General features: G+C 34.7%; 1 protein-coding gene across 3 annotated transcripts in view; it reads left to right on the top strand.

Annotated features, from left to right (window-relative positions):
- The window catches only part of rasp (protein-cysteine N-palmitoyltransferase Rasp), a 50,427-nt gene extending 42,444 nt beyond the window's left edge, over positions 1–7,983 (top strand). For all 3 annotated transcript variants that reach the window (XM_089093166.1, XM_089093165.1, XM_089093167.1), the window contains one exon: positions 1,821–7,983. In XM_089093166.1, the coding sequence (XP_088949292.1) occupies positions 1,821–1,909 (89 nt within the window). In that variant the 3' untranslated portion in view covers positions 1,910–7,983. The remainder of the gene's footprint in view (positions 1–1,820) is intronic.
- The last annotated feature ends 14,945 nt before the right edge of the window (positions 7,984–22,928 follow it).

Below are 22,928 nucleotides of genomic sequence, written 5' to 3' on the forward strand. Positions count from 1 at the left end.
CGAGGTAGCTTTTGCCCAAAGTTTTACGGTTTACCGAAATTACACAAGCAAGGTATTCCCTTAAGGCCAATTGTAGCATGTACGAAAGCCCCTGCTTCCAATATTGGAAAGTGGTTATGTACAGCCTTCAAACCTTTACTTTATTCCCAAAAATCGTACCTATGTAATTCGGTAGATTTAGTAGAAAAACTTAAAAGTGCAAGCATTTCAGAAAATACAATAGCAAGTAGTTTTGACATGGTTTCTATATAAACAAATAATGATGTAGCAATATCTGAGCAGTTATTAAAAAATAAAATAGAAGAAAATTATTATTAAATAGAAGATTTAACAACAGGAATAGATTGCGAGGTTTTAATGACCTTAGTTAATCTATGTAATAAGTATTCAATGTATTTTCAGCTCCGTAATTCATTTCATCAACAAAAAAATTGTCTCCCTATGGGTGCGCCGCTATCCGGGTTATTCGCGAACATTTATGTTGAACACCTTGAAAATTGGGCCTTAAATTCATATTTTTTTATAACATGTATATTGGGGGCGTTATATGGATGATGTAATATCGCTCAGGAATTATGGGGAAAATGAACTTAGGGGCTTTCTGGATCACCTTAATACATATGGCCGAAATTTACAATTTACCTTAGAAATTGAAAATGTAAATAAATTACAGTTTCTGGATGTTTTAATTATTCGTGACATTGATAAACTGGATTTTACAATTTACAGAAAACCCACACAAAATAACAGATATCTACATTTTAAATCCAATCACCCCCCACAAGTTAAAAGAGGTGTTGTTACATCTCTTGTTGACCGTGCCCTAAACATTTTCTCTGAATCTTACATCACAGATGAACTAAATTTTATTAGAGACATGCTTTTTGGAAACGGTTATCCTATTGTCTTTATTAACAATACAATAAGCCAAAGATTGGCAAGACACTCCCGTAAAATTAAGGGTCTTTTGCAATGTGAAGTTCCCGTCATGCCCTCAAATATAATTTACCTTCCGTATATTCCAAAAGTCACTACAAGTTTAAAAAAAGTTTGCACACAAAATAATTTTTATGTCGTATTTACAAATAATTTTAAAATCATGAATTTCTTAAATTCTGGTAAAGATGTAACCCCAGTTACTCGCCAGAGAGGGGTTTATCAAATACCATGTGACTGTGGCCATTTTTATGTTCGTAGAACCCATCAAAATTTAGAAAAACGCCTGAAACAGCACAAAAATGAAATAACTAAAGCTTTAAATTCTAATAGTACTAAAATTTCTTTAGATTCTGTTTTAAGCAGCCACATATATGATAACCCTAGTCATAAAATGCTTTTTGAAGAAACTTGCCTTATTAGCAATGATTTAGGCATAAAACAGGTTGTTCGAGAGGCAATTGAAATTAAAATCAAAATAAATAGTAATATTTCTTTGTTGTAGGGGGTTCTGAATAATACTACTTGACTTTTTTGCTATTAATGGTCATGTTATTCGTAAGGCACCACGCCTGGACTCTGTTCAGAAGGACTTGGGCAGAGGTTATTGCCAATGGTAGATTGGTGCTAGTGATGAAGAAGTTGCTGTCATCAGCCAATAATACAGGATACACAGAAGGGCCCAGGTCTATAACAAGATCATTGATTGTTAATTTTGTTAATTTTTATTGTTGTTAATTTTTAAAAAAGAAAGGGAAAAAAATGCTCACGGATTGGGAATTAGATGTCTTGTGAAACAAATGTCAAGAATTATATTTGTCAAGACAGTTTTCATTTCTAAAATTTATGCTATTTGCTTTTTAATTTTTTATTCTTTTTTCTAGTTGACATATTTCGCTTACTGTTAAGGTACCTGATATTCTATTGTGGATGTCAAGTTTCAATGGAACTTTCGTCTGTTGGAACTTCTTAATGAGTTGTATTGTGGTAATTACTTTAATTATTTTGGTAATTTTGCTATATTTTATATTCTCTTAGTATTGTTGAGTTATTATAATTGTACTGAAAAGTTTTAAACCTTAAAACAAAAATTCTCAAGATATTATAATACAATTCTTAACCGAAACTGAAAAAGGTAGGATCACCATGGACTGTGTGCCGTAGGGGCTTCGAGACGTTGAAACCGTCGTAGTCGTTGGAATCTGATCGACGTTTTGACGTCATACCTGTTGTTGACGGACGGAAGTAGGTGATCATTGTTTAAATCATTGTTGTATTCACCACTTGATTTGCAAAAAGGCAAGGTTACCCCTGTCAGTTATGAACAAAGTTCCAAAGCTGCCAGTAGCAGAATCAACAGATTTCCAACAGAATTTCAAAAGCTGCCGACAGTAGCAGCACAACTTGTGTTTTGACAGCTTTTCTTTGAGCAAAAGTATTTTTATATGTAAGAATGATATTTTCAGAAAAATTCTGCCAACAAATTTGAAAACTGCCATGTAGCATTACCAGTTTGCTACCCCTCTTTTTGCATGGCAGACTACAAGTAACGTAAAAGAAGTATTGAATTAGCAGAGGTCAGGAAAACTCCTTAATGTTTTATACTTCTTCTATCAAACGTAAACCGTTGATTAAGTATCAGGGTTTATAAATCAAATGATATGGTCATACACAAGTAGATAAATAGATAGATACATCTTTATTGCAGCATACGCCTCTTTGGGTAGTAGTAAAAGAAAATAAAGCTTACACACATAATAATAACGCACATAATGTTATAATTACACATAATCTTCTGATGGATTTGGCCTCTTATGATGCTGCAGTTGGGCCACCTTTGATTCAGCATAACAAGAACCATATCTCTCCCATGAATGAAAAGAGCGATTTTGATTGGTCTATAGTTTTTGGCTCTATTCCATTGCCAGATTGTCATTGTAATTTTTTTCAAAAGTTCTTATGCACTTGCTGGTGATGGTTTTGTGTCATTCAAGGAACTAAATGTGTTGTAACAGCCCATTCTTCGTTCGGGGTTCTTCTGAAGTCGTTTTAGTGTGAATTTTTTTGTTGAAAGTGGAAGGAGTTATAAGCTCCCCATGAGGTGGAAACTAAGGGCCATATACTACAAATAAATGATATGATCTTGGACAAGTAGATAAACAGATAGATATATTTTTATTGAAGCAAATGCCTCTTCGGGCCACAGGAAAATGAAATAAAACTTTTGTATATAATATGATGTAAATAGCGACAAAGACCTCACTGCCTTTCCGTAACAAGCAAACACACTTAGAAACAACAAGGAAAATTTTCTTAACCCAGTGGAATTTTTCAGTGAATATTTCGGTCCTATATCCAAGGGCCGTCCTCAGCACAATACTAACAAATATATATATATATATATAACTTACATTAAAATGCGAACTTTAAAACTAAAAATCTTTTTTAAAACTTTTAAAATAGCCCTATGATCATTACTTCAACGAAGTTCAACCAGGATTGATAAGCAAAGTGATATGAGATGATAAAATTCATTCGAACGAGATAAAAAAGATTAAATACAAGCTTTCAAAGTTAATGCTACTTTTTCTGGCAGGAAGCCTTAAAGGCCTTTTTGTTACAGGTTCAATCTGATATTTGCAATATGATGATTGTAGATAATCTTATTCTGCTCTAGTTGGGCCGCATTTGGATTAACATAAAGAGAGGCATGTCTCTCCCATGAATGAGGGAGACAGCGAGAGATTTTGATTGGTCTATAGTTTTTCTCTCTTTTCCATTGTCATCTTTTATTTTTAGAGAGGTGTACATTTCTTTTATACTTTCTGGTGATGGTTTTGATTCAACCAAGGAACTGTAAATGTGTGGTTCTGGAGGTTCTGTGGTTCTGGTCCGGCATTTTTCTGAAGTCATTTTAGTGCAATAGGTTAAAGTAATTGTTTCAAGCAAGAATGAAAGCACCTTTGACCTCAATCCTTTCGATTTCTTGTTCGAGGACACATTCTAGCCCTTGCACGAAATGGAACCTGTATCCGGTGTAGAAACACTTTTCTAGCCCTTTGTGGAACTATGGTCCTATAAGAGGGTCCGACAAACTTAAAGAATCGATACATTTTTGAATTTTTGATTGGGTGTAATGAAATAATAAAGTCTAGTCCTTTAACTCACCACCCTTTCAGATTTCTATTTATACAACGGAAATTATTATTTCTAATATTTTTGTTGGTACTTATATAATAAATTTATTTTTGAGGACTAGAACTACGTTTGCACGTAGAAAATTGTGCACGTTTGTAGGTTTGCACATGGAAAATCGGAATTTCTTGAGAGGGTGTAAAGAGGGAGGCTTTGAATAGGGTTGCATGGAGCAAGAGTGCGTAGCTCTGTTGGCCTCAGGTGGCTTGTTGCGTATTTGTTGTTAGTAGTAGTAGTAATAAGGGGAAGAGCATTCTAATAATAAGGTGGTCACTATTTTATTATATTTTGTGCTCTCTAGCAGAGTCGATCAAGTTAGATCTGACAGGAGTCTAATTTTTCCTTTTTATTGGCTTTCGAGTTGCCTGATAAAATAATATATTCACATGGTGAATATATTTCTCTCCTCTGTTTTGAATGAAAGTTAAATAATTCGTTTTTGCTGCTCGAAAAATAACGCCCTTTAATGTAGGTTCTAAAAGGAGTCGAATTTCGGCTTTTTACTCACCGTCAAGGTGCTTAATGAAAAAAAGAATATAGCCTACTCAGGCGGCGAATATTTGGCTAACTTCGGTTTTGGACGGAGTTGAATACTTCGTTTTTGTTCCTCGGCAAATAGCGCTATTTAATGTGGGTTTTGATAGGAAATGGATTTTGATTCAATTCCAGCTGTCGAGACGACAAAAAAAAAAGAAGAAAAAAAAAAGAATATCTTCTTAGGACGAATGCTCAATTCGCTTTTATTTATGACCTATGCTGCATGATTCGGTTTCGGTTTATCAAAGCAATGTCCTTTAACAAGTTTGGAAGAGGAGTTGAATTTCGTTTCAATACCGGCTGTCGAGGCGGCCGAATAAAAATATTCATGTGCTGAGTATTCGATTTGTTACTGATTTGGACGGAAGTTGAATTATTCGTTTTTGTTGCTCGACAAATCGCCCTTTTTAATCTGGGTTCTGACAGGAGTCGAATTTCATTTCGATACTGGCTGTTGAGACGACTGCTATAAAAGAAATTTATTCTAGTTACGCTTACTCGGTTCGCTTCTATTTCTGACCTGTGCTGGATAATTGGGTTTTGCCTTGTCCAAACAGTGCTCAATGCTTGTTAGAAGAGTCGAATTTTGTCTCAATATCGGCTGTCGAATTGGCCGAATAAAAATATTCATGTGCTGAATATTCGATTCGTTACTGATTTGGATGTAAGTTGAATAATTCGTTTTTGTTGCTCGACAAATCGCGCTCTTTAATCTAGGTTCTGACAGGAGTCGAATTTCGATTCCATACTGGCTGTTTAGACGACTGCTATAAAAGAAATTTATTCTAGTGGCGCTTACTCGGTTCGCTTCTATTTCTGACCTATGCTGGATAATTTGGTTTTGGCTTATCGAAACAGTGCCCTCAAAAATGCTTGTTAGAAGAGTCAAATTCTCAGTATCGGCTGTTGAGGCGAAAAAAAAATATTCGCGTTGTGAATATTTGATCTCGCTTCTGTTTTGGATTAAATTTGAATAATTCGTTTTGGCTGCTCGAAAAAATAGTGCCGATTAAGAATGTTCGGTTCGGTTGCGTCTCGGATTATTGATGAAAAGCTCGTTTTCGGGCCGGAACAGCTTTATTTAAGATAAGTTGAAGCTGTCCGTCGGAAAGATAATTTATTGAGTGTCCAGTGCTGGAAAAGGGTACAATTCTTATTCTTTTTTAATCGTCGTTAAAGGTGTTTTTTTTCCCAAGAAGCCTTCTTGGACGAATTTAGAGGATTTCGCTTTAAGGCAAACTTACCAGCCGGTATGACGACGCTGTTACATCGATTCCGCTTGACGAAATTAGATGCTCTAGTATATCAATTTCCTATCTACTGAGTGCTGTCTAATAGGAGCCAATGATAACGCTGAAATCGCAATATATTTCTATTTACCACAGTATGATCTATGCTTTAGATTTTGTTGCAAGAACTGGGCTAATCTTTTGATATACTCCATGTATGTACTCAGCCCTCAAGGAACCTTTTGATATATTCCATGTGTGCACTCAGCCCTCAAGGAACCTTTTGATATATTCCATGTATGCACTCAGCCCTCAAGGAACCTTTTGTTGCAAGAACTGGGCTAATCTTTTGATATATTCCATGTATGCACTCAGCCCTCAAAGAACCTTTTGATATATTCCATGCTTGCACTCAGCCCTCAAGGAACCTTTTGTTGGAAGAATTGGGCTAACCTTTTGATATATTCCATGTATGTACTCAGCCCTCAAGGAACCTTTCATGATCAGCTTTGACGAAAAGAAATTTCGTGTCATATTAAAGAAAAATTTTGTAATCCTCCACCCTTGTTCTCTGTGATACCATTGTGCTAGCCACTGATAAAACTGCATTCAATCTTACAATTGCAATTTAACAATTGCAATGGTTGAAACACAATTTTCTAAATTGTAAACATCATTATCAGAATTGAAAAGAATGATTCATTTAAATTCAATTATTTTTTTTTGTCAAAGCCTCTAATAAAGCACTCCTTGGGGCTAGTGCATGTAAAATATACATTAAAAGGTTACCTCAGACTCATCTATTTTTTCCCACAGTGTTCTTCGAGGCTACTTATATTTGACTTGTGGCCCCGTCGATATATCTTTATATCTTTGTGGCCCTGTCGACTCTGGACGATGAAGCTGTGGCTTCGCTGGGGAAGAGTTGTTAACTTGGTCGGTAAAAAAAATTTCTACTTAATATCGACCCTTAATAATTATTTAATTAATATTTTGATAATTATTTACTAATAATTAATTAATAATTTTATTAATTAATATCTACCCTTAGAAAAAAATTATAAAAAAATTATTAATGAGAAGAAAAAAGCAAATAAAATGGGCTCCCTCTGTCTGAATGTGTTTTTTATTACGCGAAATTGTGCCTTAATTAGTTTCTTAGCCTGTCCTGGTGTGTTTTTCTTCATTTTACTTTTACACTAGTTGTCGTTTTGTTATGCCTTTTTTTCTAAATATGGTCCCATAAGTTGACAATTTCATTGTTGGAAATCAAGTTCCTACAAAAGTAATAAATATTTACTCTCTCTATCTTAAAATCAGGTTAGATTTTGTTTGGCACGACTCTGGTTCCTCTGAAAACCTTAATCTACGCTCCTTGGGGAGAGGGGGGGGGGGGTTCTACTGAAAAAATCTCTTCATGATTAGTATATATTTATCCTTAGTCTACTGAATCGGGTACAATTTTAATAGACAAGTTTCAAGCGCTTCTGGAAGTGGACCTTTTTCGCTTTTTGGTGGGGAGGGGGGCTGATCGCATACATACAGTGCAGGAACATGTTCTACGCAGTTCAGGAATATTTACCCTCATTATGCTGAAATGAAGTTAGACTTTATTTGATGTTGTATGTAATAATGTCATTTTAGTGCAATGATGTTATTTTGTGTTTTCATGTTTATCATTATGTAGTCTTTTGACTGGAATTAAATGTTTTATTGTAATTTTATTCTTCCTCCAAGAAATGGAAACTTTAAATTTAAAAATAACTTTCTAATTTTAATTAATTTATATGACTGAATTTTTAGAATAACTTTGTCATCTTTTGGACTGCGGGCTTACAACTACTGCTGAGCTTTGTTTTGTAATGATAATAAGAATAGTTGGTAGAAAAAATAAATAATATATATATAAAGGCGTCTTTGCTCGAGATAAATTTTTTTATGGCTTTATTGCACGAAATTGTGTCTTAATTATTTTTTGAACCTATCCTGGTGAGTTTGCTGTATTTTTATTTTTACACTGGTTTTCGTTTATTGTGCCTTTTTTTCATAAATATATTTACTTTTAAATTATCAAAGCTTTATTTTTGAATTTCAAGAAGTCAATTTGGAATTGATTTTTTTCTGGAGGAAGACAGTGTTTCAATCCAGCTTGATTTTTTTTTTTTTTTTTTTTTTTTTTTTTTTTTTTTTTTTTTTTTATTTCAAGTGCTAACGCTTATTTTTCAATACAATTCTATGTTAATTTTTATAAAATTCGTAGTCGCCAGTCTCCAAACTCCTGTCCAAGATAAATATCTTTCCACTGCTCCAGAAATATAACAAAATTCATATAAGAAGGATGATTAGAAAGCCATTAGTGTCTCTTATCATCTCCATAAAAATCACCCAAAAATGGAATCACCTGATGAATTTGCCCCCCCCCCCCAAAAAAAAATGCCTTTTAGATTTAGAAGTACGAAAAAGTGAAGTGTGGGGTTGGGGAGGGTTTAAGGGCCTAAAACACTCCACTTTTGACTCATATTAAGCTGAAACTGTAATCATAGTTGCACCTGCAACCTAGTAAAGAGAGACACACGGCCAATAGTAGTCAAGACTAAACTTGCTTGAGTTTCTTAGAGAATTAAAATTGTATTGTGAAATTGTTGTGTTTATTGGCCGGTAAAAATCTATTCCAAGCTTTATTAATTAGCCTTTATTTATTAATTAGCCTTTTTTGTTCTGCAGGCTATTTAAGGATTCCACTGCTGCTAGTCCTGTTTTATTGTTTTGGCGTTGTTTTCGGTAAAGCCCTGGTTTTTCATAATTCTACGAACATAGAAAAATACCAAAAGCCAGTTCATTTTAAATAGTTTTCAAAAATATATTGCATAAATTGCGAAGCAGTGATTTTTTTTCGATTTAAGTTTCAACTTCGCTCTTTTTTTTCATCAAGGAAAATTATTTTTCAGAATTAATAGAAGAAAAACCGTGCCTGAGAGATATCAGATATAAAATAAAATTATGAAAAGGTTTTGGCAAGGTTGGTGGTGATTCTGCGGGCGTTCTTCACGACAGTAGCTTCAGTAGTTGCTAATATATTCCCGGTTATCAATATATTGTGTTTTACCCCACAGTGATTCAAACTAATTTTTTGGTTATTTACAACTAATATTTGGGCGATAATCGAAAATTGCATGTAAAATTAGAAAAACAAATTTAGCCGGATTTGTATACAGTCATGAATCTAGGGCCTTGTAAATTTCGTATAATCTCATCCTTGCAACTTTTTGAATTCAATTTTTAATTATAGGCTATTCTGTATTTTATTCTATATTTATATAGAATAGATAATTCTAATACAATAATTCTATATTTATATAGAAATATATTCTGTTTTTTGTTTTAATTTTCGTTCTTTGCTGATGACAGCTGTTGGATATACAGCCAAAAGATTTATTTAGGTATTGTAGTATTTGATATTACAGAACGTGTCACCGCATGGGTATTCTAACATAGAGCCAGACGCGTGCCCTTATCTTTTCCTATGATCTTCTTATAGTTAGACGGGTGACCTTTCAGTACCTATGCTCTCATGCGTAGTTGGTCGTCTCATTTAGAGGTTAACTCTTGGTCAGTTAGTTAAGGGTTGTCTCATTTAGCTGTTATAATGGAGCTGGAATAAATTTAGAAACTAACTTCAAAATGCTTCAGTTGGCAAAGTTTCCTTTGGATTCTTCTATAGCTGCTCTGTTTTTTTTTGTACTTACATTGTTCTTTAGTTTTGTACTTGGTGTTCATTTTTCTATATCTGCTCAGTTTTTTTTGTACTTATATATTTCTTTAGTTTTGTACTTAGTATTCCCGGAAATTCTAACTCATTTTTGCTTGAAAAATCTAACGTGGTTCTAAGAATACTTTTTATGTTTTGTGCAAAGTAAACAATTTAAACTGTATGACGCAAAAACGGGAAAGATAATAAGTAGCAGAAGTATTTCCTATTGTTAAGCCAATTAATTGCTTGAAGTCTATATTTTTAATAAGCTCTATATTATTTATAATATAAGAATCATGTAATTTGAAAATTCAAAACTTCAAAAAAAAAACAACAACAAGAGGATTAAGTAAAAAATACAGAAAATTATGGGGGAGATTGTAAAATACCTAGAATTTTTTTTTTTTTTTTTTTTTTTTTGTTACTAGTATTTCAAGCAGGAGAAGACGAAGAACAAGCTACAGTGAACACATGAAATAGAATTGCCTGTTATGTCTCAGTGGCTTTGGCTGTGTTACGTTAATAATTCACAATCGTATCACAGTCCTAGTTACTGGAATATGGCAGTGTTTTTCATCCTAGTCTGCACAAAGGATTCTGATGGAGGTAAGCCAAGCAAATGTAATAGGTTTGTATGGAAGTAAAACGGCCGGAAAAAATGTAACACATTCTCTGCAAAAATCAAGTTTTAGCAATTGCAGTTTGAAGTTACGGAGTTGTATTTTAATTGTTGTATTCTGTGACGCTCTTTAGAATATTATTGTATTAAGCGCCCGTGCTATCCTGTTGAAAGTAAATATTATTGTCAATTGATTGTATACCGTTTTAGCCTTGGGTGATGTGAGCCAAATCTTGGCCCCAGATTGGCTGTAGATTTCGATTATTTTTATGTCATTAATTTTGCCACACTTGTAAATAATTACAAAACTGCGAAGAATATTTTTATGTGGTTTTGACCCCCCCCTCCCAGAGGTAAAGGGAGGGGATACAGCTGTTTCAATTTAGTTTTAAGGAATTTGCAGATGCTTCGGCTATTTCAGCGTCTCTATGCCTTCATATTCACTGTTCTTTGTGGATCAGTTTTCCGCTCATACTTGTCTGCTTTATCTCGTTCTTATATTCTTTATTCTTTTTAGGGTTATCTTACCTTTTTGATAATTTTTATTTACCGTAAAAAGGTCAAGACCATATGAAATACATATGTGCTGATCCACGGTTAGGGCTCGGTTAGGAACGGTTAGGGGGTTGGAACCCATTCCCCAACCCTGAAATGTTTTTCAGACTCGTAAAAACGTAAAAAAAAGAAAATAATTTTGTCTGTGTTTTTTTGTATCCTCCCCCCCCCCACCCTATTAATATTCTACCTTAATTGTTGCAATTTTGTAACTTATCTTTAGGATATGATCGTGTTAAACACGCGTGCAATCTATCCGTCAATATTTATCCTTAGACAATGTGAGCCAATCCTGGCTCAATATTGGCTGTGGGCTTTGTGGTAGTTTGTGGTAACAAGGAAAAAATCACCAATGCCATCTAGCGTCTGGGAAGTTTTTTTTAACACATAACTGCTGCATGCTTGTCTTTTTAAGTACTTAAAATTCAGGAAAGGGAAAAGAGCAATATTTTTTTTTCCAGTAGGCCTACCAGCTGAGAGTGAACTAGCCTACTTAATCTGCTAAGATTCTTGGAAGCTAAACTAGGAGTAAGCTGGCTAAACTAGTGTTTTTGCTAGAACTCCGACCCCAAAGCCCTAGTTGAAACTTAGTTAGTTAGGCTCATCATAGTAGATTTATGAGTCTACTGCTTAGTAGGGGCCTCCCACGGGCCGCTCAGCGTGTCCCCCTTGTCCCTGGGGGTCTATAATAGAAACTGGGACACCCTCGCCCAGGGCCATAAATGCAGGTGGAGGAGGAAGAAGGTCCCTCAAATGTTCACCCAGCAGGACCCACCGCTGTGTGGACACGTCCTGTGGGCACAAACTTTCTGGTAGTAATGGGTTAAATTGTATTGTGATGCAGAACACCATTGTGGGAAGATCTTCTATAGGAGTACAACTGTGGCAGGGCGTAAGATCCACTGGTTTGAAAACCCAGATCATCTGCTTCTTTTTTACTAGGCAACTTTAGTTTCCACAGTAAATGGCTTACCACCATGCTTTGCCACATAGATTTTAAACAAAAATCGCTTTAAAAGACCTCGTAATTTAGGATAATGTAATACAAAGATGCTAAACTAACATCCATTTTTATTTTAAATCAGATCAATTAACTGTACTAGCACAAATCAGGTCAGCAGACAGACTGGGTTAATCGCTAGGGATAGAATTCTTGTCCAATCTAATTTTTGAATGGTCTTTCATTTGTTTTGGCTTTGCGGTATTTCGTTGGGAATTTTTTTTCCAATGCAGTTTTCCAAGTTGTATTGAGTGATAAAACTTAAAAAGAAAAAAAAATGTAAAAGAAGTTGTCAACAAAATAAGCATCTTTACTTTTTATAAAGTCAATTTTACGCCACATTCATAACAAACTGTCTAGTTTTTGTAAAACAAACATTTATGTGAAACAAACATTGACAATTTTCTTCAGTTTAGTGATATGTCAGTTTTGGCAATACGCATATATAGGGAGTAAAGCTCGAGGGTCACTATTAATTTTCTGTACGCATATATAGCATATACGCATATATAGGCAATACGCATATATAGGCAACAAAGCTTGAGGGTCACTATTAATTTTCTGAATATAGCGACGTTTTAGAAAATACTTAAAATTGATCCTATTGTCTTTGAATGCTTTAAACTCTGCATATACGTACAAAAATAATGTGTGAAGAAATAAAACAATTCTTTTTGCATAACTCTGCGCACAATTCTTTGTGTGCAGTTTTTTCAGGCGTGTCAAACGATTGAAAGAAAAGAAAAATGCAAAAAAATATCAGAAACAAAAATAATCTCAAATATTTGTGAATCTACAAAACATTGTCCGTTAGCGTCAAATTCATATCAAGCTGTCTAGTTCTGTATTTAATATGCGCAAAATTCCTGTCGAATTGTTTTTCTGTTATTTCTATTTCACGGGTTGACAATTCTCAAAATTTCATTCTTCTATTTCTTCTTTACAATTAATTAAAAAAAAAAAACTTTTGAGTGAATTGAAGAGCAGAGTGGAAACTGTGCTCTTCAAACGAAAAAAAATTGTTGCTTCACAGTCTTATCTAACATATCGATAAAAATAGAAGAAATAAACAAACTGATGATATTTCCCTATGTTTTTTATGATTATAGAAAACTATTGCTTTACAGAAAAATACACAAGAATATACTTTATCGTAAAGTAAAAGTAAACCGATTTCAGGCACCTTTTCAAAAGTAAAAATGCATTTTAGGCTTGCTTTTTTTCTGTTTAATTTGGTATCACTTCTGCACAATGAATTCAGTGCAAGATTGGATCTCGTTTTGGTTGTTGAATCTGAAAGTCTGTTGGTTGAATCTGATCCTCCACCTTTCAGGAAAAATTCAGTCCTTTTTTTTATACTCTTATGTGGCAGTGTGATTTATTCACCATAGAGGTAAATAAATATGTGTGTTGACGCAGATGGTGAAAGCCAGCGTAAATTTCTCTACAACAGTTCTGTCTTTTTTTTAAATATGCTTAATTTTCGACCTTTTGTTGACATGTCAGTTTTGGCGATATTGAGTCTAGGAATTCTAGTTCTTAAGCCGTGTCCTTACAAAAACGTAAATAATTCATCAACTTTATTATTCGTAAATCTTAACAAAGTTGTATATGTTTTACCACGTTCCTAACAAACAATCTAATTCTGTATTTAAAACAAGTTTTGCTAAAAAAAAAAAAAAATGCCAGCTGAGGCCATATTGAGTCAAGGAATTCTTTGCGTGCACTGTTTCAAGCCATGTCGACTGATAAAATTTAAAAAGGAAAAAAGTTGCAAAAGAGTTATCAACTCTGCTATTTGTAAATATAAACAACGTTGTAGATGCCATGTCTCATTGATAACAAAATGTCCAGTTTTGTGTTTAAAACGGAACATTGGCTAAATTTGTCAGTTTCGGCGATATTGAGTCAAGGAATTCTTTTAAGCGATTATTTTGACAGGTTGCATCTTTGAGGTAAAATTATTATTTATAGCTTATAGGACAGTTTTTATATTTATATATTTTATATTGTATATATTATACTATATATATTTTATATTTATATATTATATTATTATTTATAGGACAGTTTTCTTTTCATGGATTACTACCCTTCTCCACCAAGATACTTTCAAGCAAAAAATTAGATACTCTACTTAAATAAAATGTACTATAGGACAGTAAAATTTCATAGCAATGAATAGCTATGAAAAATATAGTCTACCTGTAATTAAGCACCAGGACTTGAGCAATAAGTCTCGAGCATATAACTATAAGCACCAGGACTTGAGCAATAAGTCTCGAGCATATAACTATAAGCACCAGGACTTGAACATATAACTACTGACAACTCATCTCATTCCCGAGCAACCTGAAGCCAAATCAGCTACGCACGCTTTTCCCTCCTAATATGTCTAGAACGTCACTCCTTACTCCCTCCACGAGGTTCCTATTTCCTTTAAACCTCTTTTTTGTTAGTTTAATTCGCGTTCGTAAACTGATGTCCTAAAGACCCCCATTTAACCCCTTATATGGTCTCTCATAAAATTTAAGTGTGACTATATTCAAATTCAAATATTTTGGCTAGTCCTCATTCATCGTAAACCCTTTTATATACTAACTATTTGGAGTTAAATAACTAATTAGCGTTAAATGTAATATTCTTCCAAAAAAATCTAATGTGCAAATTAATAGTTTTCTCAGTGTTAGAGCTAGGAATAGGTGTTTTCATATCGAAAACCCTCAATCCAATAAGATTTGTTTTTTGTCTGTTTCAAGACTATTCTGGTATTCCAAATGGACACTTTTAGTGGCTTTTGGACACTTTTTCACTCTGAGGGACACCGGGACACTATTGGGTCATATAAGGCAGCTTTAAAAAAAAAAAAATTTTTTGGACATTTTTCAAAATCAAAAACCAAATGTCTTTATTTTCTTCATTTTTTTTTTTATAAATATGACTGCTTTTAATTTGTACTTTACTTTTAAGCTTCGGTAACGTCTTAGGGATTTTTTTTTAGATGTTTTTGTGCCCTGTGCAAACACTATTTATCAACCGAATAGGAATAGGACCTAAAGTCTTAATCAATGTGATATGCTAGAACTTTCGAATCCATCTTTTTCTTCTATCTTACAGTTGACGTTTATCATCAATTCGGTCAACTTCAAGGACCAACCTACTGCTGGTGGCAGTCACAAAGGCCACTGAGAAGGCTGGAAAGAAGAAGTGAATGGCCATTCCCTGCTGGCGTGTTCCGCGTAAATCCCTGTGGCGTGTAGCCGTGTGCACATGGCTATTAATACACTGTTGTCATAGAAAGAAAGGAGTTTCGCAGAAAAGCTGTGTTGCGGATCAATTTTATTTATAGCTGTTATCGAATGTTTCTGTTTTATATTCTATACTTTTAGCTGTGAGTTTTGTCAAACGCTGGTCGCCAGTTTCTATCGAGTATAACTCATGCGAATTTATTTCAATTGACCTTGTCTTCTCACTTTTTTAGTTCTCAAAAACGTCATTTTTGCTCAGGGCTACTTCTAAATTTTCAGAAAACGGCAAGATAGAGGAGTTGTTTAACGATTTTAACCACTTGACCAACCAGTTGGCTGAGTGGTTAAAATGATCGACGTCTTTTGTTTAACTTTAAAAGCATGTAGGTCAAAATAGACATTTCGTTGCTACAGCCGTTCGGACCTTGTCGCACCCAAAGATCCTTAATAGCTACCGAAGATCAAAGAGTCGTATCTTTTTCGCATAACTTATGAAAATGGCGAAGCAAATGAATCTATATGGTAGGTTCTTTTCGATTAAGATAGGTAGCGGTTTCGCTCTGTTGACATTCTCATGACTATTTTTTTCTGCCATCTCTTCTAATTGAACTAGCACTAAACTTAATGTGTTAATGTCAAAGCTGGAAATACCTAACTCATGCAGGTAACAGACAGCTAGGTAGCAGAACTAAGAAGGACGAATTTCACAGGTTTTTTGGCACTTTCTTCACAGGTTTTGAAAGTTTATATTGGCAACCTTGTATTTTGGCTAATTTTCTATAGGGACACTAAGTGTCCTTTTTTGGCTGATTTGGACACTTTTGTCTCTAAGAGTTTTGGCAACCCTGAACTATTAGTGTGTTTATTCTAGTTTTTTTGAAATAGTAGACGAATGTAAAAGTCACGCATTCAGGGAGGGGGCTGAAACACTAAATATTTCACAATTTCTCAGAACTTTTTATGTAAGTTATCATAAATTGGTTTTTTATTATTCGCTCCACGCCCCCCCCCCCGCCGAAAAAAAATTCTGTGTACGTGCCTGTGAGGTAAACCATAATAACTAATAGATTAGTACGGAGGCTATTTGTCTGGCAAAAGAATGACCGTGTTCACTATTCAGATTTATTTAAGATTTCATTATTCGAATTTATGTAAGATTTATTTATTAGCCAATAAAATGCTACATTGGCTCTGTACGGATGTTGTATTCAGGTATTGGGTGTTGTATTCAGACAATATTTTTCATTAGTGTAAAATATGCATAGAGAAAGGCCCTAAAAAATATCAAGTTGGTGGCCTTTTAGTTGCGCCAAGTCACGAAAATGTAGACCGGGGCAAACATTTTTTTTTATTTTTTAATTAGGATACGAAAAACAGAACAAGGTTGACCAAAAATACTTAAAACAGGGGGGTAGGAGCAACTTCGGTGTTGGATAAATTGTCGACTAATCAATCCAAATCTAGTTTCTTCTCTTTTTCAACGACCATGATCTTGAGATTACTGAGTTTGTCATTCCATTGTCGATCGCAGATAAATCCTTGATTACTTCATTACTAGCGATTCTTTATAGAATTGCTTATTACTGGCAGTGGTCTTAGGTAAAGTAGCAACTAGCTTTATCAGTTTTTGCACTGCAGAATGGACAATTGGGAGGTCAGATAAAATTTTGATAGCTCGGATTAGATCCATTTTTAAAGTGTCACATTTTGAAAGATGGAACTTTGCAATAGAAAAGCTGGGATTCTAGGGCGTAGTCATCAACATCAAGAATCACTTGATAAAGATACATTACCCTTTCAATTTTAGAAAGTCAGAACTTAAAGGGTAGAAGGCAGATAAAGCGTCGAACAGAGGCATAAAATGCATGAGACGTCAGTCCATCTCGCTCGTGAAATGGTCTATCACCTCGAAGCACAGAAATATATCAGAGTCTGATTGATCTGACGCATGTTGTGTTTATCGGTTGATGACTTTGAAAGAGTCTTTGAGGTGAGGGAAATGGCTTGACTTCTCTTGTTCCGAGTACTAGTTTTGGATTTTGGAGACTTTGATTCCTGGATATCGTGTAAAGCCAAGAATTTGGCTATGTTTTTTTCTGAAGTTTTTATTCTTTATCATATCTCAGCTTTTAGAGTGTCTCGCATGTCACAGAAATTTGTGCAAGTGCCTTATAAATCAGCCAAGTTTCTGTTTCAAGTTACTCTGATAAACAATTTACACTGACTAACACTTTTTCCATTATATGAAAAGTTGAGACAAAAGAAGCCGATCTGATGTGTTTTTCCCAGTATTCTTTATGCTTCAAAGGCTGCTTTGCCGTCAGAACTGTCAGAAGTGTAGCACAGCAATAGTACAATCAAATCTGACCTTCACATTGGAAATAGTGGCATGCGTAAAACCAGCAAATTTGGATGGTCCTCTCAAGCTCCAAGACTTATTGCCCGCTAGTACACTGGGATTCTGCAAATAGTTCAAACCGAGTGTTGCTGCATAATATAAACACGCAAAGTTTTTGCACCACAAAGAAAAATTCCGTAAGATCATTGATGTTTTTAAGGCAATGGGTCAAAACCGAGTGTAATCTGTGGGCGTGATAGTGTAAAAAAAGACTGCATGAGGCACCTTCTCCCCAGGCTTTCCTTAAACTCCGTTAGATTCCCCACTCATAAAAAAGCCGCTGTCATAACATTGGGCGTCACAAAACATCAAATCCACAAAAAACTTCTATAGTTTCACAAATCAAGTTGGATAAGCTTTCGGCGTCTACTAGTGGCATGTTATAGCAGCCGATTAGTCGCTCCACTACTATTCCTTTTGATATGTACGGAGTCGAATCGCTAATTGTTCTTTACAGAAACATCGTTTGTCTCGTCAACAGGAATAGCGTAGTAATTAGCTGATTTTACTGAAATAAATTCTTGCCGAAAGGCATTTCCAATCAGTGCAACTAGGCCGTCTTGGTATTGATGACTGCAGTAGTGGCCATATCGACGCTGTAACATGGCCTTTAGATTTTCATCGCCTTCTGATATTATTTACAACAGTTCAACAAAATTACCCGAGTTTGCGGATATTTCTGATTCGTCATGACCCCTCAAAGGAAGACCTTGGCGGCCAAGAAAGCAAATAGCACGAAAAATGTGTTTCACATGATCTCTATTTTCTTGAACCACTTGAGATTTGGCCCGACTCAGGCAGTTTGCTGCACATCTCAAAATATCAGTACTAATTATTTTAAATTCCGTCCATGATGACACGCAATTTCCATGTCTTTTACTACCATCATGTTGCTTCAATAGACCAAAACTGTCTTTTCATTTGAGCGATCCTGTCTCGATGAAAGCCGCTTTTCAGAAGTTTATCCAGCCCTTAGATCCCCACGAGATAAACGGCAGCAAGCAAAACAAAACTTAGAATTAAAGTTGGATGATTATTCAATCCATTCGTAAGTCCTTTTTTTTTTTTTTTTGATTTTTTTTTTTTTAATTTTTTTTAATCCCACCTCCTCTCCTCTCAGTGGCACTAACATTAAAAAAAAATACTTTTAAACATTACAAAAATCTAAATGCCACCTACACTTTACATTTTACTAAAATTAGCAGCCAAAGAGTGGTCTTCGCATTATTTCACATCTACTAAAATAATTATTTAATTTTATTAATAATAAAATAAAATGCTCTCCTGCCGAGAGGATGTTCCCCCTCCACAGGAAGTCCCCGCTTGCGGTGGCCATTTACAACAACAGACAAAATTTTGTCAAATTCCAATTCTGCAAAGAAGCCACTACAAAAAAAAAAAAAAAAAAAAAATATCCCAATAAAAAAAAAATAAAAAAACCAACAAAAAAACAAAAAAAAACCCTCTTTTACATTATCATTTCAGCTTATTTTTACAACACACAAAAATAAACACACTAAAACACACTTCGTAAGTCTTAAAGTAATGCTCACTGAATTTCCTTCTGTTAGAAGTGGGAGCCGGATATCTTTCAAGGATAGATTGACCCGGTTGGTCGTGACGCGTCGTGGAGATACCTGAGAGAGATTCTCGACTGCTACTGGAGCCTGCACTGTTTGGCAGATTAAAGTCAAAACCAGAAGATTCTTCTTTCTAAATTCTATCTGCTTTTTCTCTTATTGATTTGGTCAAATTGATTTCTCATTGGCTCTTATAGCACAAAAAGGCAGGTAAGGCAGTCTGAGAAACAGGCACTGAAGTATTCTCCCCTCCAATCGTAGCTGATATCTCCGGCCTGGTCTGGTTTAAGTGAACCGCAATGAACGGAAAAAAAAAACCATTGATAAGATTCTGGTGGGCAATAGGCTATTTTCAACGAGAGTTTAAGTTATAATCTCGCTTTTGGACACAAAACTGTACTCGCAATCACAATATCAGCAAAGTTGTCTGAAAAGCGCCCGACATTAGGAATAAACTCTGTTAAAAATATTAAATCATATTAAATTTTTAGCTTAATCATCTAAATAAACACTTTTAAGTGTCAGTATGCTCTGATAATCTGTGTTGTGTTTGGCAGGTAGTGAGGGCCAACAAGTTTATGAGAAAATTCTTTTCTATAGAGAACTGGACATGCGTGATTCACCTCTTCGAAGGAATTACATAAATCATGTGAATAACTGGGTCTGGATCTACTGTATTTCCAATTTTTGTCCTCAGTTTTTAGCCCAAAAGTAGAAATAAAGTTCAAATGTTTCCAACATGTAACCCCAACTTCGCATTCAAGGTAACAGGTGGCACTGAAGGTTTTGAGAGTGGATTTATGCACAAAATCCATCTATGGACGAATTAAAACCAGTGGTGATGGTAATAGAAAGGAGAAAGGTTGAATCCATGTTTATGCTACATCAGAATATTGTAGATTGACTCTAAATTAGATATCACATTTGCTCAATTTTACATCATTCATTTCTTCTCTAAAACACGCTTGATGTGAACTGAATATTTATGTGGTCCAAGACGCTGGAATAGGTTATTTGTCATCTATTCGCTGTATCTCAGTTTTTGTATCTTTAGTTAGATGTATCTTTTTTTTTTCTTTTTTTTTTTTTTTTTTTTTTTTTTTTTTTTTTTTTTTTTGATTGTATGTTTTAAGGATGATATGTGATATTTCTCACTTGCGATTTCTAGAGTGTAATCCTTTTAGAGTAGGAGATGTTCTTTATTTTTCCCGTAAAGAGATAGTTTTTATGTGGATGTAGAGCTTTATAATAATGGATTTGCAGCCATCGTAAACAAACCTTCGGGTTTTTGTAGATGGCCGCTGTAAATTTGTTTGTATTTTTTAAGCTAAATAAATTAATTTGAATTTGAAACCGAAAGGTCATAATAGGCATTCAAAAAAATAAAATAAATACAAATAAAAAAAATTATTACATCAAAACTGATTTTGTAATTCAAATTGACGCTGTCTTTCAAAAACATGCGGGACATCTTATAGTAGTTGTCGTAAAAACTTTTAAAAGACCTCATTCAACAGTGCCCTTTTAAAGAGTCAAAATTCAAAAAGTGATTAGGGCGCAACCTATTTTGCTCAAAATAGTCCAAAGAATATATAACAATGCCTCCAGAGCTGACACAACCCCCTAGAGTCCAGGGGCGAGAGATGTAAGTTATACCCCGGGGGTATGTAACGTTTGTATGGAATGGATGGCCGTATAAACTTCGAGGGGGGCTCATTTGTTTGGAAATCGGAAGCTCTAGTACCCTATTTAAGTCAAGATTGATTGGAGGGCAACCAGCCCTCCCCCCACGTCCCTCATTTTCCCAAACACATCCAATCAAATTTTTGAGACAGCTATTTGCTTCAGCATTGTTGAAAGGTCCAGCAATTATGTCTTTGAGGATGTTTACCCCCCCCCCCCACAGTCCTCAGGGCTAGGACTGTAATTTATAAGAAAATTCATTGTTGACGTATATTATATGCTATTTAGAAAGATGGACATGTTTGACCTTTACTTTCCAAAAATACCAAGGATATTCAGGCGGGCCTTTCATAGAAGGTTGAGGGGATTGTTGAACTAAACAGAACACGTTATGCACATACGGGCTGTCAAAAGGGTGTAATTCAGGAATGTCTGAGTATATTAATTTGGAACTATAAAGAAATGATAAGGGAGATAATCAATTGACCAAAAAGGTAATATTTGCTCGCCACTGCCTTTACTACTACTACCACTAAAACTACTGCTTCTGTAGTGAGTACTACTAAGGCTTAGGATGTTAAAATGGACATATGAGGAAACGTCGAGGAGAAAGTTCAACTAAATAAAAACATACTATAGCGGCTTAGTGGATCAAGATTAAACTTCTGGGATATCATGAAGGGGGGGGGGGGCGTGTTCAACTGACCTAAAGGCAACATGTACTTGCTATTATTCCTGCTATTAATACTGCTGCTAGTGCTGTTACTACTACTACTAACACAATACTATTACTGCTACTACTGCTCCTACTACTAATATGATGCTAGTACTATAAAGGCTACCCATATGAACGTGAAAATTTCATATAATATTGAGGGTGTAAATCAAAATACATTATGTGCATTCCGACTGCCAAAAGGGTTTATCTCAAGAATGGATTTGGGTATTAAGTTGGAAAATTCACAGAATGCTTAAAGGGGAAGATCAATTGACCAAAAGGCAATGTACACGCTACTACTACTTCTATTGCAGCTACTTGTGGGGCTAAGGAAACTAAGGTGAAATTTTCTGGAAGTATATGAATATACAAATTATCAAAAGGATATATTGGCAATGTCATACTGAACAAAAGGCAAAATGTTAATACTATTGCTGCTACTAGTGCTATTACTACTGTAACTACTATTACAACTATACCTAAGGGTATGGAGGTAATTTTTTTTAGTGAATATTGAGAGGAGAAGGTGAAATAAATCACAACACGCTGTTTGTATGCAGGTTGTCAAAAGGGCGTGTCAGCAATATCTTAGGAACAGCTTAGTTTGTAGACTTGAAACTTACAGGGCTTGTTGTAGAGGATGTTGAAATAACCAAAATACAATATTTGCATCCTAAAACTACTGCTCCTACTCATACTACTGCTGCTAAAGTTAAGGTTGCTACTATCAATCTACTGCTACTAATACTACTGGTACTACTGCTACTAAAGCTAAGGGTATTAAGGCAAAAAATTTGGAGAATATAGAACTAAATCGGAACACACTCTACCCATACAGGTTCTCAAAAGGAAGTATCAGCAATGCTTCAGGAACAGTTTAGGGTATTAAGTTGTGTGGAAGGGGATGTTGAAGAAATCCAAAAGTGCTATTTGCATATTGCTAATACTCAAGCTAAGGGTACTAAGGTGAAGCTTTCAAGGAATTAATTAAAAAAACTTTCCACAAAATAAGTTTTTCAAAGAAAAGTAAAGAACTCCATTAAAAAAAAATAAGCAAAAATAAAATCAAGTAATCTACCAAGCTCGAAACTACCACCAATCAGCATCGATAAATAAATGAAACCCAAAACGAACAGAAATTACAATAAATAACCGAGTCAAACTCAAAACGAGCAGAAATTAACATAAGTTCGGCGCAAAACCCCTATGCCTTCCCAAGACCAGAACAAAATTTGCACTTTACTGAAGAAAATGTAAATGATTTTACTTTTATAACTTTAATAAATCAAATAATATTAACATTTTGATTAATAAATATCATTATATGTATATTAAACTGACAATGGATGGGTTGTCATCCTTAAAGACCTAATTTTCAAAACTGCGCTGAACTACGCTGAACAAAATGGCTATCTCAAAATTTTCATTGGATTTGTTTGGGGGAATGATGAGCCTGGGGGGGTTAGTTGCCCTCCAATC

The sequence above is a fragment of the Artemia sp. Qi Xiang Cuo genome, chromosome 8 (genome assembly GCF_049724085.1).
Source record: "Artemia sp. Qi Xiang Cuo chromosome 8, ASM4972408v1, whole genome shotgun sequence".
NCBI classification, from domain to species: domain Eukaryota; kingdom Metazoa; phylum Arthropoda; class Branchiopoda; order Anostraca; family Artemiidae; genus Artemia; species Artemia sp. Qi Xiang Cuo.